Source organism: Aspergillus caelatus (assembly GCF_009193585.1).
Source record: "Aspergillus caelatus strain CBS 763.97 unplaced genomic scaffold BDV27scaffold_467, whole genome shotgun sequence".
NCBI classification, from domain to species: Eukaryota; Fungi; Ascomycota; class Eurotiomycetes; order Eurotiales; family Aspergillaceae; genus Aspergillus; species Aspergillus caelatus.
This window is the reverse complement of record NW_022475730.1, coordinates 1-13351: the sequence shown is the minus strand read 5'-3', so window position 1 is coordinate 13351 and position 13351 is coordinate 1. Positions and strand designations below refer to the sequence as shown.

Sequence of the window (13351 nt, the reverse complement as noted above, 5' to 3'; positions counted from 1 at the left end):
TTTTTTTCTATCCTTTTTCTCTGTCTGCCCTTGACTACTTATTATCTTCTGCGTATACTTCGTGCGCTAAAATTTCCCAGTGAGAAACGCCTGGACTTGGTCCCTCTTACCTCAACCCCATCTTGGCAATTTGACCGGGAGAACCTGTGGCGGCTTCCTGGCGCTCACGGCGAGGAGGTTGTACGTTCCATCTATCTGGACGAACAGGTATGTGCCCCCTTGCCAACTCCTCCAGTCAAAAACTAACGACGCTGATCACAGTCCCAATCGGTATTTACCTGCGGTGAAGACGGGTTCGTCCGCGCATGGAAACCGGAGTCCGGAGAGGCGCAGGGCGATGATTCCTCAAACAAGACTGCGCGGCCGAAAAAGAATAAGGATAAGGGACGGTTCAAACCCTATTAAATTAGGCCTCGTCTGTTTCGTTACCACGCCCAGGGCATTGACCGCCACGATAGAATGTAAAATACGGGACCTCGGAAATACGTATGCTGTCATACTGTCCCGGCCTTCCCGTATGTTTCAAACCACTCGTCTTACAACCGTATTTCATCCACCCTTCTTCACAGGGCAGGGATCAGTACAGCCCTGACCTGCACCCCTCCAAGTCTGTCATCCGCAGGATCGGACTCCTGGTAGTACTGAGTATAATTTCAGCATTTACTACGAGCGGGATGGCCCGATATTCCACCCAACCCCTGCCCTATATCGAATCCCACATATATAGATAGATAGATATCAGATCTTTCTGCTGGACCGTCGCAATCTATTTAGTCCATACGCTGTATGCAAAGAATTCGCGCACGTACCATACACTGCATATCAGTACCTTAAAGAGGAAAATTTCATTCTCCATCTGACAGCCTGCCGTCTCCGAGGCTTGCAATTTCCAATGTTTACCAGCCCACATTTCTGAGTATGCGGTCAGAGCCGATGAACCACTTAGGCAGCAGAATTGAGTTCAATCAGCCGATGGTATGTCCACTACGATTGCTACGTTGGTTTGTGCTTGGTTTAGAGGCGTGGGGGCCGCGGGTTTAGGTACGTGAGTTGCTTTGGCGAATATATATCTGCGCGGAACAAAACTCCGAGGGGTAGCTTTGACCTTGTATCACACTACTTACGCTGTAGCTTTCACGGTGGGTCGTAATATACTAGTAGAATTCTTGAATGTAAACAATGCAAATGATTTACCTTACACGTGAGTAAAGTGAGGTTAAAGAAAAGAAAAGGAAAAGAAAGGGTAACTGAACAGAGTTAACCATAAAGCTTGTGACATACATAAGTAGATGAACAAAATAATGCCCACATGTTCCAAACGACAAACAGATAAAAAAGAGTAGTCGCGCCCGGGATCGAACCGGGAACCTTCTCAGTAAACAACTGAATGTGAATGAGAAATCATAACCATTAGACCACGCAACTGCGTTTCTTGAAAAATGTGAGAGAAATATGTCTGACCTAGACATACGAGCCATGAGATACTTCCGTTCTTATCTCCTGCGGAGGAGTTTTTTTTTTCTTGTTCTTAAGAGTCTTTCGTTTCTCTTTTCTTCTGGTGGTCGTCTTCACCACCCCCTTTCCGTTTTATCACTCTCTGTTCTTTTTTATTACGGTATATTTTGCATTAAATTTATATCGTGACTCGGGTTATGTCCCCATAGTCCACTATCCTGTCGTTCTCTCAAACCAGCGCCTTAGTATACCTGAAAAATCATATGCGCCCCATCGTATCAGGAACAAAACTATATCCACACCACCACGAACCCTCTATATAAACTACACCACACTCACCAATTACCCAAACTCCAAACCCCACTATCGATCCCCATACCGCAAAAAAAGAAAACTAAAGAATAATGGACGCACAAGCCTACCTAATCCGTCACGGCTGGTCGGGCCCAGGCAACCCACTCAACCCCAACCGCCGACCAGGCACACACTCCGGCCTCGGTCTCACGAAACCGATCCTCGTCTCCCGACGCAAAGGCAACCTCGGCGTTGGCCAGACGACAACTAAAGACCCGACGAACCAGTGGTGGTTGCGCGGATTCGAGGATGCGCTGAAGGGTGTTGGGGATGAGAATAATGCTGGGGCCGAGAAGAAGCCGAATGCGTTGACTAGTGAGCTTTATCGATATTTTGTGAGGGGGGAGGTTGTTCCGGGGACGCTTGGGTCGAAGGAGGAAGAGAAGAAGAAGAAGGAGCAGGGCTCCGAGTCTAAGGCTAAGGTTGAATCCAAAAAGAGGAAGAAGGATGATGTGGATGGAGAGGAGGACCGGGAGGCTAAGAAATTGAGGAAGGAGGAGCGTAAGAGGAAGAAGATGAGCCGGGTTGAGGAGGGGGAGGATTCTGCTGTGTCGCGCAGTGATCGGTATTCTAAGGATCGCAAAGAAAGCAAGGAGGAGAGGCGCCAACGGAAGGAAGAGAAGAGAAGGAAGAAGGAAGCGAAGGAATTGAAGAAGAAGCTGAAGAAGGCTAAAGAAGCAGAGGACGGTACTACTGATGAGAATGAAAAGGCTACACGCAAGAGCAAGAAGGCGAAGGAAGGACATAACCCAGAAGAGGACTACCCTACCCCGATGTCGATCGAGAACGATCAGACAGAGTCTAGTGGACGTGAGGAGCCCTCTGACTCGATAGAGAAATCGAAGAAGAAGAAAGAGAAAAAGGAAAAGAAGGAGAAAGAGAAGGATAAGGAAAGCGAAAAGAAGAAGAAGAGCGAAGAATCAACACCCGAAGACGGCTCGAACTCAAAATCGAAGAAGTCCAAGGATGTCAAAAAGTCGAGCAAGGAGTGAGCTGATTGAAGGTAGATTTGCTTTTTTTTTAGGATATCATTTTTTTGCCTACGGCCGTACATAGATAGATACCCATTTGCTACAGCTACTGCGGTCTTTATGAAGATTATATTATATATCGTGTCATGTCTGAATTTGATATCCTTTTAACCATAAATCGTAACTTAAGCCTCCGTGGGCAATTTGCCCGGCTTTCCTGATATAATCCACGGCCTCCGCTCCCAGAATTCGTCTTTGATGATATCGACATGGTCAACGACAACCTGTGCCTTTCGGCGCAATTTACGAAGCTTGTCCTGTTGTGATCTGGAAATCTTCGCTTCTTGGACATAGTTTCCTTCCTCCTCTGCCAGCGCTCCTGACGTAGGCTCTGACTTTGGCTTGATGTCCTCTAGTTGATACTGCAAACTGTATCAGTGGACCGGTTTCTGATATACAAAACGTCGACCAACTTACTTGACGATAAAGCACACTTCCCTTCTTGTATATCTCTTCCTCATTGTTGTAATTAATCCCGAATCTCTTGAAGAGAATTTCATTCTTGTCCGATGATACTGTTCCCTACGGTTGGAGCCAAACATTAGGTCCCTGAAGAGAAGAAAGATAGCATGAACTTCTCACCTTCAACTCTTGTTCTGCATCCGTGTTACTCATGCCACCTTGCAGGACCATGGTCCAGAAAGTTGTGTTATAAAGGTTATTGATATGGCCTTCAAGCAGGGATGTAAGCTAAATTTTCATAAATGAGGAGCATGCGGCAAACTCACAATCCACCTGCCTCCAGCTCATATAGTCACGCAAGTTCCTAGTAGCGGGATACATGACAGCTCTTCCGTCAAACGAAGGCAAATATGGAGTCTGAAGAGGGCTATCGGGGAAGTATGTCCCCCACAGGTATACATAATGAGCTGTGAATGTGGATACGATAGTTGTTACAAGCTTGCTGTTATCATGTCAGTCTAAAGCTTAATTGGCTGGGAAGGTTGCGTAACTTACGCACTGCGCCGCTCGAATAACTGGCAGCTTGGATGGAAGACGAAGCTGATATAAATTAGTATCGTTCTATGTAGAGTGCGGCATGGGCCAGGGGACAGACCTGAACTCGTCGCTGACACCATATGCAATGCACAGATCAGAAAGATCTTTCATTACCTCAACGGCCGCGGCATTCATCAGATCGAGCGCGCGGCGGTCGTTCGGTTTTTTGAAGTTATAACGGTCGGTAAGTCTAAAGGTAGTTTAGTAACGGAGTATATGAGTGCGACCCATGACAAAAGATATCAGAATCAAAACTCAGAGGGGGATTTGCAGAGAGATAAAGGCAAACACAGTCTGTAGATTTTCTTTTTTTTTTTTTCTTTCTTATGGGGAAGAAATGGGGGGAGAACAGCTACTAACTTGTGGAAACCTCTGCCATCGATGCGGACTACAATCCAGGTATTGGGGAGTAACACGTCTGGTTGCTCGAAAGCTTTGACGTACTCATACCTGTTATTTAAGATTAGCGATGTTCTATTGATGAAAAATAATAAAGGACCCAGGTAAAGGGCATACTTTGAGTTCGCCATTTATCTGGATTTACTATAAAACTGCTTGTATGAATAATTTGGGATGGAGTAGAGAAAACTTAAAGGCACCATGAATGAAGTTGTGCGGAAGCCATTTTAACCGACGGGTATGAGTGGCACCCAACCCCAGATTCAAGACTACATACAGTACTGAGTATATATATAAGCATCCTTATACAATAGCTTTCTTTACTCACGCCGAGTTTCGCAAAGTCTTTACTTTATTGTGCTAAGTGCTAAGATTGGTAACTCAAGGTATGTTGATGGAAAGAAATGTAAGAATTTGAACGACTGAAATAAATATAAGATGAGACAACCGGGCATCATGAATGCACCATCCAAGAAAGATTAATATCCTATGTTTTATATCTAAAGAAATCGTGCAACGACGGTGTGAAGACTGTCAATCGGCGGAACCCCACACTCTCAATAACCAGTAATCCATAAGATTACTAAGGGAAAGAAGTAGTAGTATCATCATGTATGGACATCCTCTGAATGTTCCTCGCCGCCTGTTTCGCTGGCTTGTTCACTGGGTCGTTCACTTGTTTCACTGGCCGCCTTATCCGTCTTCTTAGACTTGCGACTGAAGAATCCTAGGCTGCTTCTGGTCGACCTGTCCGCGGATGGAGCGCTGGAGACAGTGCTGTCCACGCTCTTTGCAAGCAGTGACTCACCATTGCCGTCTTCTTCGATATCACCTTGGGAGGTATCGCCCTTCTTGGAGAACAGGCCTGAGCGGTCTTTCCACGAGCTAAACTTACCCGAGCTACCCTTCCGCGTGATCTTCCGGATGAACGACTCTTTCGAGCTACTGTTATCCGCAGAAGCCCCGGAATGTATCTGTTCGAGAGACTCGTACGAATCCCCAGTAAAGGCAGTCAGTGAGCGGGAATAAGATTCCTTCGAGGTACGAGGCTCAGACGGAGATCCATCCTCCATGAGAAACTCAAAAGATGTATCGGCTCCATTGTCTATCACCATTTCCCCATCCTTGTCCTTACCCTTCTCCGAACTCCTGCTAAAAACGGTTTTGAAAGTGGGCGCAGTAGGGTTCAGTTTCGGAGTTATGGGACGATGCGAAGATGATGGTCTCGTACCAATGGGTGCCTGCAAGGGTCGACCCTGTCTTTCAAAAGAAGAGTCTTCAAGGAAATCCGGCTCCCCTGTGAGTCCCAAAGGCAAGTGACCGGAGGAGCCATACGAGGTGGACTGACGGCGTGAATGGGCTCTTGACCAAGTCGATGGTGAAGCCCAGCTGAATCCCAGAGGGCTTCTATGGCCCGGTTTCTCTGCCGACGGCCAGCCGAAATGTTGATTGTCTGTGGATGGATGGGGAAGTTGATTCTCAAAGGAAAACGTCGACGATGGCCTTGGTGACAACGAGCCCCGTCGTACAGTACCGAGAATTGACGAGGGGTCGATCGGATCATGTCTAGGACTGAATTGATTATATCCAGTACTGAGATCAGAATGTTCGCCGGACTTTATCAGACTGCTCCCACTGCCGAATCCAAACCTGCTGGGGGAGAAAATGCTGGTCAAAGCGGCCCGCCGGGACGGCATATGATCGGAAGAACTATCGGTGGTGACACCTGTGGTGTTGCTCCTTGGGAACAATGACATTGGATTGGCCCAGTTTCCTGTATAGCTCAGGCGGCGGCGCCTGGCACCGATGGGATCCATTTCATCCAGATTTCGTGGAAAAGACTGACTTTGTCCTGGCTTCAAAGTGCCTAGTAAAGGCGGTTCATCAGCGAGCGTTTTACCGCGAGGACGATGGAAGCCGAATAGACCAGAGAGTCGCCGCGAGGCACTTTTCGGAGCCTCTGCGGCATCCCCTAGGCGTATAGGCTGCGAGTCAGCCTCCTGGTTCTGATTCTCATGAGGACTAGCAAAGATGCTTCCAGGCCGGCTCTCGGAAGAGTCCGGCGATGGCGGACCTTGTGGGAAACCTTCAAGTTGGCCACTCGACTGTTCAATATCAGACATTTGAGGGCGGACGATTGGCCGTGGAAGCTCTGGTGACTCCTCATCTCCAAGGAGATCGGACGGAAGCAACGCGTCAGCCCGGGGGCTCATTTGAGGATTGCTGAACGAGAGTTCGGAAATGGCATCGGCGGCCTGACTTGACAGACCCGGAATGGTCATTCCGTTGTTAATATTGAAGAAGGCGGAGCTGGGCCCAAAGGTAGGCGAGCTTGTGGAAGGGGGGTTGTAACTGATACCACCCGAGAACGAAGGTTCCATAGCCGTATAATTCATAGGGGACGAAACATTGCTGGTCAGAGAGCTGCGATGACGACGTGGGCGGATAGTCGCTGTGTTGGACAGGTCCAGATCTAGGGCGGGCAGAGAGAAAGGCCCTGTGCTTCCAGGTCCTTGCGTTGTCAGCCACTTCAGACGCTCTTGGGCCTCTTGATATTGTTGTTGAGCCTTCGCACAAGTCAGTATCTGCCTCAAATATTGGCCTTTGTGAGTCACAAACCTGAGCATGGATATTCACTAGGGTAGCATATCGGGCGTGTAGGTTGCTTAGCTTGATCTCCCACTGCCGAGCACGCTCGTTGTCAATTCGATCTAACTCTTTGCCGTCTTCACCATCTGGACCTTGATGCCCCTGCCTTTCTTCTTCAAGTTTCTTGACCCGTCCCCCCTTGTCCTGTATCTCATCGTCGATAACCTTCATTTCCGCTTGCTCTTTTGCGATCTTCTCCCGTACCTCATCCGCACGCTTTTTCCCATCCTCTTCTATACGTGTCTTCTCCTCCCTTGCCTGCGCAGCATCGGCTGTCATTCGTGATATCCGTTCCCGCCATCGCACAATGTCATCCTTGCGCTTCTTGCGCTCGGATTCCTTCTGTTGCAGAAGCCTCTCACGCTTCGCTTTCTCGCTTTGCACCGTGCGATTGACGCTTTCCAACTTGTAAACGTGTTTCTTTAGATCGCCGCTAGCTTCATCCTTCTCCTTTACTCGCTTCCTCAAGTCATCACGCTGCTTCTCCAACTCCTTCAAGAGCGCGATATGCTCTTCTTCTTCATCGACGGTTTGCTTCTCAACATTCTCGTTTTCCTGCTGCAATGACTTTAACCTATCGGCGAGTTTCTCGAGCGTTTCGTCACGATCCCCATTTGTCGTACTCTTCTGCAAGTCTTCTATGTTGCCGTGAGAGGATTCCGGCCCGCTAGCGGCAGGAGATTGCTTTCGACCAGCTGAAGATCGTTTCGTAGGAAGTTGCCCTCCACTGTGCTCGCGAGACATGACAGGAGCCGAGGGAGCTGCGAGACCGGCAGTCGATCGCGGGACTGACGCCCGAATAGTGGGACCCCCAACAGGCGCATTTTGCTGAGCTTGGGACAAAGGAAGAGATTGCGTTCGTACATGGATAATAGCACTGGGCGTCTGGAAGTTGGCTGCACTGACGGAAAGAACGCAGATATGATATATGTTGCCTGGTGCCAGATTTAAGATTTCCACCGCGGTTTCCGCTCGTTTTGATTCGCCCACTAAGAATGACCGTCAGCCCTTGCTGAGATTCTGACGGCGCCAAGAGCAGGTGAAAGAGAATTATTTACCTTTTGACCCATTCACCTGAATGATGTGCTTATGGATAGAGTTGTGAAACTCTGGTTGTTTCCAAGCAATGCGAATCTCACGGGGGGAAATCTGCTCTAGTGTAACCTCTGGTGGAGGAGGGATGTCCAATCCGAGTTTTTCCACTAGGACATCATTCGGGGTCTGACAGACTTGCCATGCGCGATACAATAACCTTTGGCCAGTGCCATTAGATAGGGAACGGTGTTGGATATCGAAGCTGAAGGAACGTACCAAATCAAGGCCCAAAGAATGGTGACGGCCAAGAAGAGAGCCATGACGCCTCGTACCCTTACTCGAGGGACCACGCTAGGGTAGGCGTCAAAAGAGAGATGCAGCGGTTCATACATCCCAGCGTCGGATACCCATGGAGACGGGTATGACAGAAGAGGGGAAACAGACAGATTGGCGAGAGAAGCCAGCCTCTTCGAAATCCACTTTTTTTCGGGGCAGTAGTCAAATACGGTCGGCAACTAAAGGTTGTATCTCCAACAAGAGTATCCGCGGAAGCAGTCATGTGGGGCACTGTCATGTGATCCACTCGGACGTGGAAATCTTAAGTCACCTGCAGACCCTGACTAAGCCGATCATGACAGTAACCCCATCCAGTAATGCCTGCTGGATGCGGGTTAGCGCCACGCTCGTCCGGCTCATGCCGAGGAACTGTAAAGGCAAGAAGCCCGTGACCTTGGCTTGCTCGTTGGGCCGTTGAGGGACTCCCAACAGCCAACATCTAGATCTTTCACAACCTGGCTCCAATTTTTTTACTAATTGACTGACTTGTCCCTCTCTCCGACTGCCACATTGCGTTCGCTTCACTTATGAGGGGTACTGTTTCATATTTGGTTTGCTTTAGCAACAGTCGTTCTATACAGCGGTTACATTCGTTCATGCCTCTGGGGCTTTGTCACATGGGCCGTATGTAGGCGGCAATTCCTGCGACCATCCGATTCCTTCTAGCACCCCCTCCATCACTGTTTTTGCATTCTTTTTTCGTTTCCGCGTTTTACTCGATCGTTCACCTTTTCTTCACGGATCGTTGAAATTATCGAGGGGTCTTCCCCATCCAACGTTGCAGGATGCAGTACGTGCGCAGTATCAGTGGCTCCGTCTCCAAGACGTGGAATTCTATCAATCCAGCCACCTTGAGCGGGGCCATTGATGTGATCGTCATAGAACAAGAAGATGGTTCGTTTACTTGGGCACCATTTGATTTAATCCCATTATCGCTAAATGGTCGAATCTAGGCACGCTCGCATGTTCTCCTTTTCACGTCCGCTTTGGCAAGTTCTCGTTGCTCCGTCCTTATGAAAAGAAGGTATGATACATCTATCACGGATTCAACGGATCCTCATCTGACTGCGCTTTTTGAAGGTGGAGTTCAAAGTCAATGGGATCAAGCAAAATTACTCCATGAAGCTAGGGGAGGGCGGGGAGGCTTTTTTTGTGTTTGAGACGTCAGATGAAATCCCCGCTTCCTTACAGACCTCGCCATTAGTGTCGCCCACGGGCAGCCCGAGAACCCGTAGCGAAGAAAATCTCCCGGGCTCTCTCCAAGAACCCGATTATCTGGATCTAGATCGATCGTCTTCCAATGGAAATGCCAATGAGCCGAAAAGTCTTCCCATACTGTCAAGGAGCATGCGGGCATCCAGTGATTTAGGTGCGCCAAAGTATATTGCTCTCATGATGGGTTCGAGCTAACATTTTTGGGATATAGGAACAATGACACCGTTGTCAGGGTCGCCAGGTGACTCCAGTACGAGCAGGTCTCGTCAGGGCTCGTTCGGGGATGACCCGGAGCCGGGGAAACTGGACCGTGCGGTTTCAGATGACGTTCTGCTGAGCCAAACGCACCCGAGTGTGGCAGACCATGCTTATGGGTCGCACGCAGCAGGGTCGGCCGATGGTTCTGATCTGGGCCGTTCTCGAAGCCCACCTCCCTTGTCTCTGGAAGAGGCTGTTTCGCGTGCAACAGCGCTGTCGAAGAAGCTCTCTGGATCAAATATCCGTTCGCATGTGACCGAGACGGGTGATCTTATGCTTGACATGACTGGCTATAAAAGCAATGAGGAGGACGCCCTCCGTGCTGAGGTCATTGCGCGTAAGATTCTATCTGAGGAGCTGGAAGGGTGTTACGACATTGGTGCCCTTATAGGGGCCGACGAGCACGGAAACCTGTGGATCTATAGCAGTGAGGAAGCAAAGGAAGCCGCTAACCGTCAGGCCGCGTTTAGCTCAATGAGGCCTGGCTCTGCAATGAGTGACAATGCTATCTCCGACCCCGGGTATCATAGTGACGGCGATAAGTCTGTTCGTGACTCGCCCATACAGACCCGCCACCATCGGACCCAATCTGATATTCAGCCGGGTATCCCTACCCCTCCGCAGTCACCGACACCTGGAGAAACAACTCGCAACTACGCGAAGACTTTACGCCTGACAAGCGACCAGCTTAAGGCTTTGAACTTGAAGCCAGGCGCCAATGATATGTCATTCAGCGTCAACAGAGCCACTTGTACGGCGACCATGTATCTGTGGAACGGAAACACACCGATTGTCATATCGGATATTGATGGTACCATTACGAAGTGAGTTACCACGAGGCAGACTGACTATCATCGCCCATCTTTGGCTAATATAACTGGTAGATCCGACGCTTTGGGCCATGTTTTGAATATGATTGGCCGCGATTGGACACACGCTGGAGTAGCCAAGCTATACACAGATATCGTCAACAACGGCTACAATATTATGTACCTTACTAGTCGATCTGTTGGCCAGGCAGATACTACTCGCGCATACATCTACGGTGTTAACCAGGACGGATACAGACTGCCCAAAGGCCCCGTTATCACGAGCCCGGACCGGATGATTGCAGCCCTCAGGCGAGAGATTTACCTGAGGAAACCAGAAGTGTTTAAGATGGCATGTCTTCGGGACATTCTGAACCTCTTCAATGGAAAAGAGAACCCCTTCTATGCTGGATTCGGCAATCGATTGACCGACGCCTTGAGTTACCGATCTGTCAATATCCCGTCTACTAGGATCTTCACGATCAACTCGAATGCCGAGGTCTCTCTCGATCTTCTTAGTCTGAACAAGTATAAGAGCAGCTATGTTACTATGCAGGAGCTCTTGGACCATTTCTTCCCGCCCGTCAGTCTACTTGTTCAGGCTGGGGGTGAAGAGTACACTGATTTTACTTACTGGCGTGAACCTCCACCAGAGCTAGCCGATTTCTCAAGCTCAGATAGTGAGGATGACGAAGACGAAGAGGACGAAGATGACGAAGACGAAGATGAAGATGATTATGATGCGGAGCTGAGTGATGAAGAAGGCAGCGAGGTTGATGAGGATGCCGAGGAAGACCTTGGTAACAGCTATATCTCACAGGCCTCACTGGATCTTGCCGATAGTCAGAGTCACCTAGAAGATGATGAGGCGGACGACGAAGGCGCAGACGACGGGCCTAACGTGACCCCAAAACCAAGTCGCTTCGCGACTACTGGTGCTAGCCCCTCTCCCAAACGCTGAGAATGGCCAGGCCTCCATACAACAAGTGTAATAACTATACGCGGCTTTCAACGCTCATAGATACCCTTCCCGGCGTTGACTATTGTGTTTATATGCCTTTCTGGCAACCGAGATTGGCCCTTGCATCGTGTGGTGTTACTTCTTTCTTACTGCATAGTTGGCGTTTAACAGGCTGCATTGGTGATTTTCCTGTTTCATTTCATATGCTGAGCGTTTCCAGGTTTCATGTGTGATATACAAGCAGCAGGACAGCCTGCGGTTTTCCATGGCCGCTGCATGGTTGCACCCGGAGATAGACTCTTAGACTATATACATATATATACATATATACATAATTTTGTCTTGCGTGAATTAAAGTGTAAGATGGATAAGAGAGTAAGAGAATTTGGAGAAGCTATGCATTGAGAGAGGGTTTATAAGGAAATCAGTAGGTCACCACTGACTTACCAGAAGCGGGCTAGCGCCGATCGGGATGATTGACCTTCAATGTTCTTCGCGTCTTCACCACCAGCTCACTCGCTGACCGCAACACCACTTTACCTTCTATTCAGTCTTTTCTCGAGAAGAACATAGAATAATCATACCTTCATAATATCCCACCACAGTACCGACGTATAGTGGCCATGCCGACTTGGCCATAAGTGACGGCGTCCACGATCACTAAATTCCACCGCAGACAGCTAACCAAGCAACCTTCGCTCACATCCAACCTGGCTCTCATAACCACCTGAAACACACAAGACAATGGCATCCCCAATCCAATCGCAAACCGTCGCCCCATCCACCCAACCCCTCACACCCCCCGCCGAACCCTCCAACACCACCACCAATGCCTCCTCCCAACAACAGCCCGCAGCCGGATCCACCACCACCACCACCGCACCAGTCGCACAACCCACACAAGTCCCCTCCACCTCCCTAAAAGACAGCGGCAAGTCCCGCCGCCCCCGAGATGTCCGTCTCATCCACATGCTCCTCTCCTCCTTAGGCGTCACTGCGTACCAGGAACGAGTGCCCCTTCAGCTCCTCGACTTCGCCTACCGCTACACCTCCGGCGTCCTGCAGGACGCGGTCCATCTCGCGACGGAGGGCTACGCCGGCGCTGCGGGCGAGCAGGCCGGCTCGTCGAGGGGTCCGCCGGAGGTGAATACCGTCAGCTTGCCGGCGTTGCGGCTTAGTATTGCCTCGCGGCTGCATTATCAGTTTCAGACGGGGTTGCCGAAGGAGTTTCTGATGGATGTTGCGGCGGAGAGGAATCGCGTTGCCCTGCCGGGTGCTACGAGGGGGTTTGATCAGGGCCAGGCGAAGCCGGCGGCGAATCAGAGTGTCCTTATGGGGGGTATGAGATTACCGCCGGAGAGGTTCTGTTTGACGGGTGTTGGGTGGAACATGAAGGATGAGTGGGAGAGTGAAGGGGAGGAAGAGGTAGAGGAAGAGGAGGAGGAGGAGGAGGAGCCGAAGGAGAGTAATCCTGCTGGTGCGGGTGGTGAGGAGGAGGAGGGAGATGGAGGTGAGGATGATGAAGATGGGAAAATGGAGGATATCTTCGGGGAGGATGCTGTTATGGGGGATGGAGATGATGATGGAGACAAAGACATGACGGATGTCTAAATCGGTTCTTTCTTCCTCTTCTTGCTCTCGAAAAAAAGAAAAATATATGGATGGGCCTGGCGATTGGGAGTTCGGCGCTCGGTGAAACTTATATACTGTTTATACTATCAGCCAGACAACCGATCTGATGGAGGAGATTTGCTTTCATTGAGTCTGTAGGATATCAACAGACTTGATCTACTGTACATAATGATATACGACTTGGCAATCCTAATGCAACAGAAACTGGCAAAAAAAAA

At 49.6% G+C, this 13351-nt stretch overlaps 6 protein-coding genes and 1 non-coding gene across 7 annotated transcripts; 4 read left to right on the top strand and 3 right to left on the bottom strand.

Annotated features, from left to right (window-relative positions):
• Positions 1-81: 81 nt before the first annotated feature.
• On the top strand, positions 82-405 carry BDV27DRAFT_164558 (uncharacterized protein; the record flags this gene model as incomplete). The annotated part of the gene is made up of 2 exons (XM_032073721.1): positions 82-207; positions 262-405. Coding segments are annotated over 2 exons (270 nt in total), but the record flags the coding sequence as incomplete, so codon positions are not given.
• Positions 406-1340: 935 nt separating this feature from the next.
• On the bottom strand, positions 1341-1425 carry BDV27DRAFT_t243. Its single transcript has one exon. It is a non-coding gene; the product is annotated as a tRNA-Val (tRNA).
• Positions 1426-1566: 141 nt separating this feature from the next.
• Positions 1567-2923, top strand: BDV27DRAFT_139396 (uncharacterized protein). Its single transcript, XM_032069446.1, has one exon. It carries the CDS (start codon positions 1860-1862, stop codon positions 2799-2801), a length of 942 nt encoding a protein of 313 aa, XP_031920480.1. The 5' UTR covers positions 1567-1859; the 3' UTR covers positions 2802-2923.
• Positions 2924-2960: 37 nt separating this feature from the next.
• On the bottom strand, positions 2961-4369 carry BDV27DRAFT_170570 (tRNA guanylyltransferase; the record flags this gene model as incomplete). The annotated part of the gene is made up of 8 exons (XM_032075337.1): positions 2961-3202; positions 3258-3362; positions 3423-3511; positions 3569-3744; positions 3798-3842; positions 3898-4029; positions 4200-4289; positions 4356-4369. The coding sequence occupies 8 exons, from the start codon at positions 4367-4369 to the stop codon at positions 2966-2968; spliced, it is 888 nt and encodes a 295-aa protein (XP_031920479.1). The 3' UTR covers positions 2961-2965.
• A 477-nt stretch (positions 4370-4846) lies between these two features.
• Positions 4847-8242, bottom strand: BDV27DRAFT_164555 (Fibronectin type III domain protein; the record flags this gene model as incomplete). Its single annotated transcript, XM_032073720.1, has 4 exons — positions 4847-6805; positions 6858-7876; positions 7946-8139; positions 8199-8242. 4 exons carry the CDS (start codon positions 8240-8242, stop codon positions 4847-4849), a joined length of 3216 nt encoding a protein of 1071 aa, XP_031920478.1.
• A 454-nt stretch (positions 8243-8696) lies between these two features.
• Positions 8697-11836, top strand: BDV27DRAFT_139390 (putative lipin Smp2). Its single transcript, XM_032069445.1, has 5 exons — positions 8697-9152; positions 9212-9282; positions 9339-9627; positions 9685-10555; positions 10616-11836. The coding sequence occupies exons 1-5, from the start codon at positions 9044-9046 to the stop codon at positions 11499-11501; spliced, it is 2226 nt and encodes a 741-aa protein (XP_031920477.1). The 5' UTR covers positions 8697-9043; the 3' UTR covers positions 11502-11836.
• Positions 11837-12024: 188 nt separating this feature from the next.
• On the top strand, positions 12025-13348 carry BDV27DRAFT_139389 (putative transcription initiation factor TFIID, 31kD subunit). The gene has a single exon (XM_032069444.1). The coding sequence runs from the start codon at positions 12246-12248 to the stop codon at positions 13110-13112; it is 867 nt and encodes a 288-aa protein (XP_031920476.1). The 5' UTR covers positions 12025-12245; the 3' UTR covers positions 13113-13348.
• Positions 13349-13351: the final 3 nt, after the last annotated feature.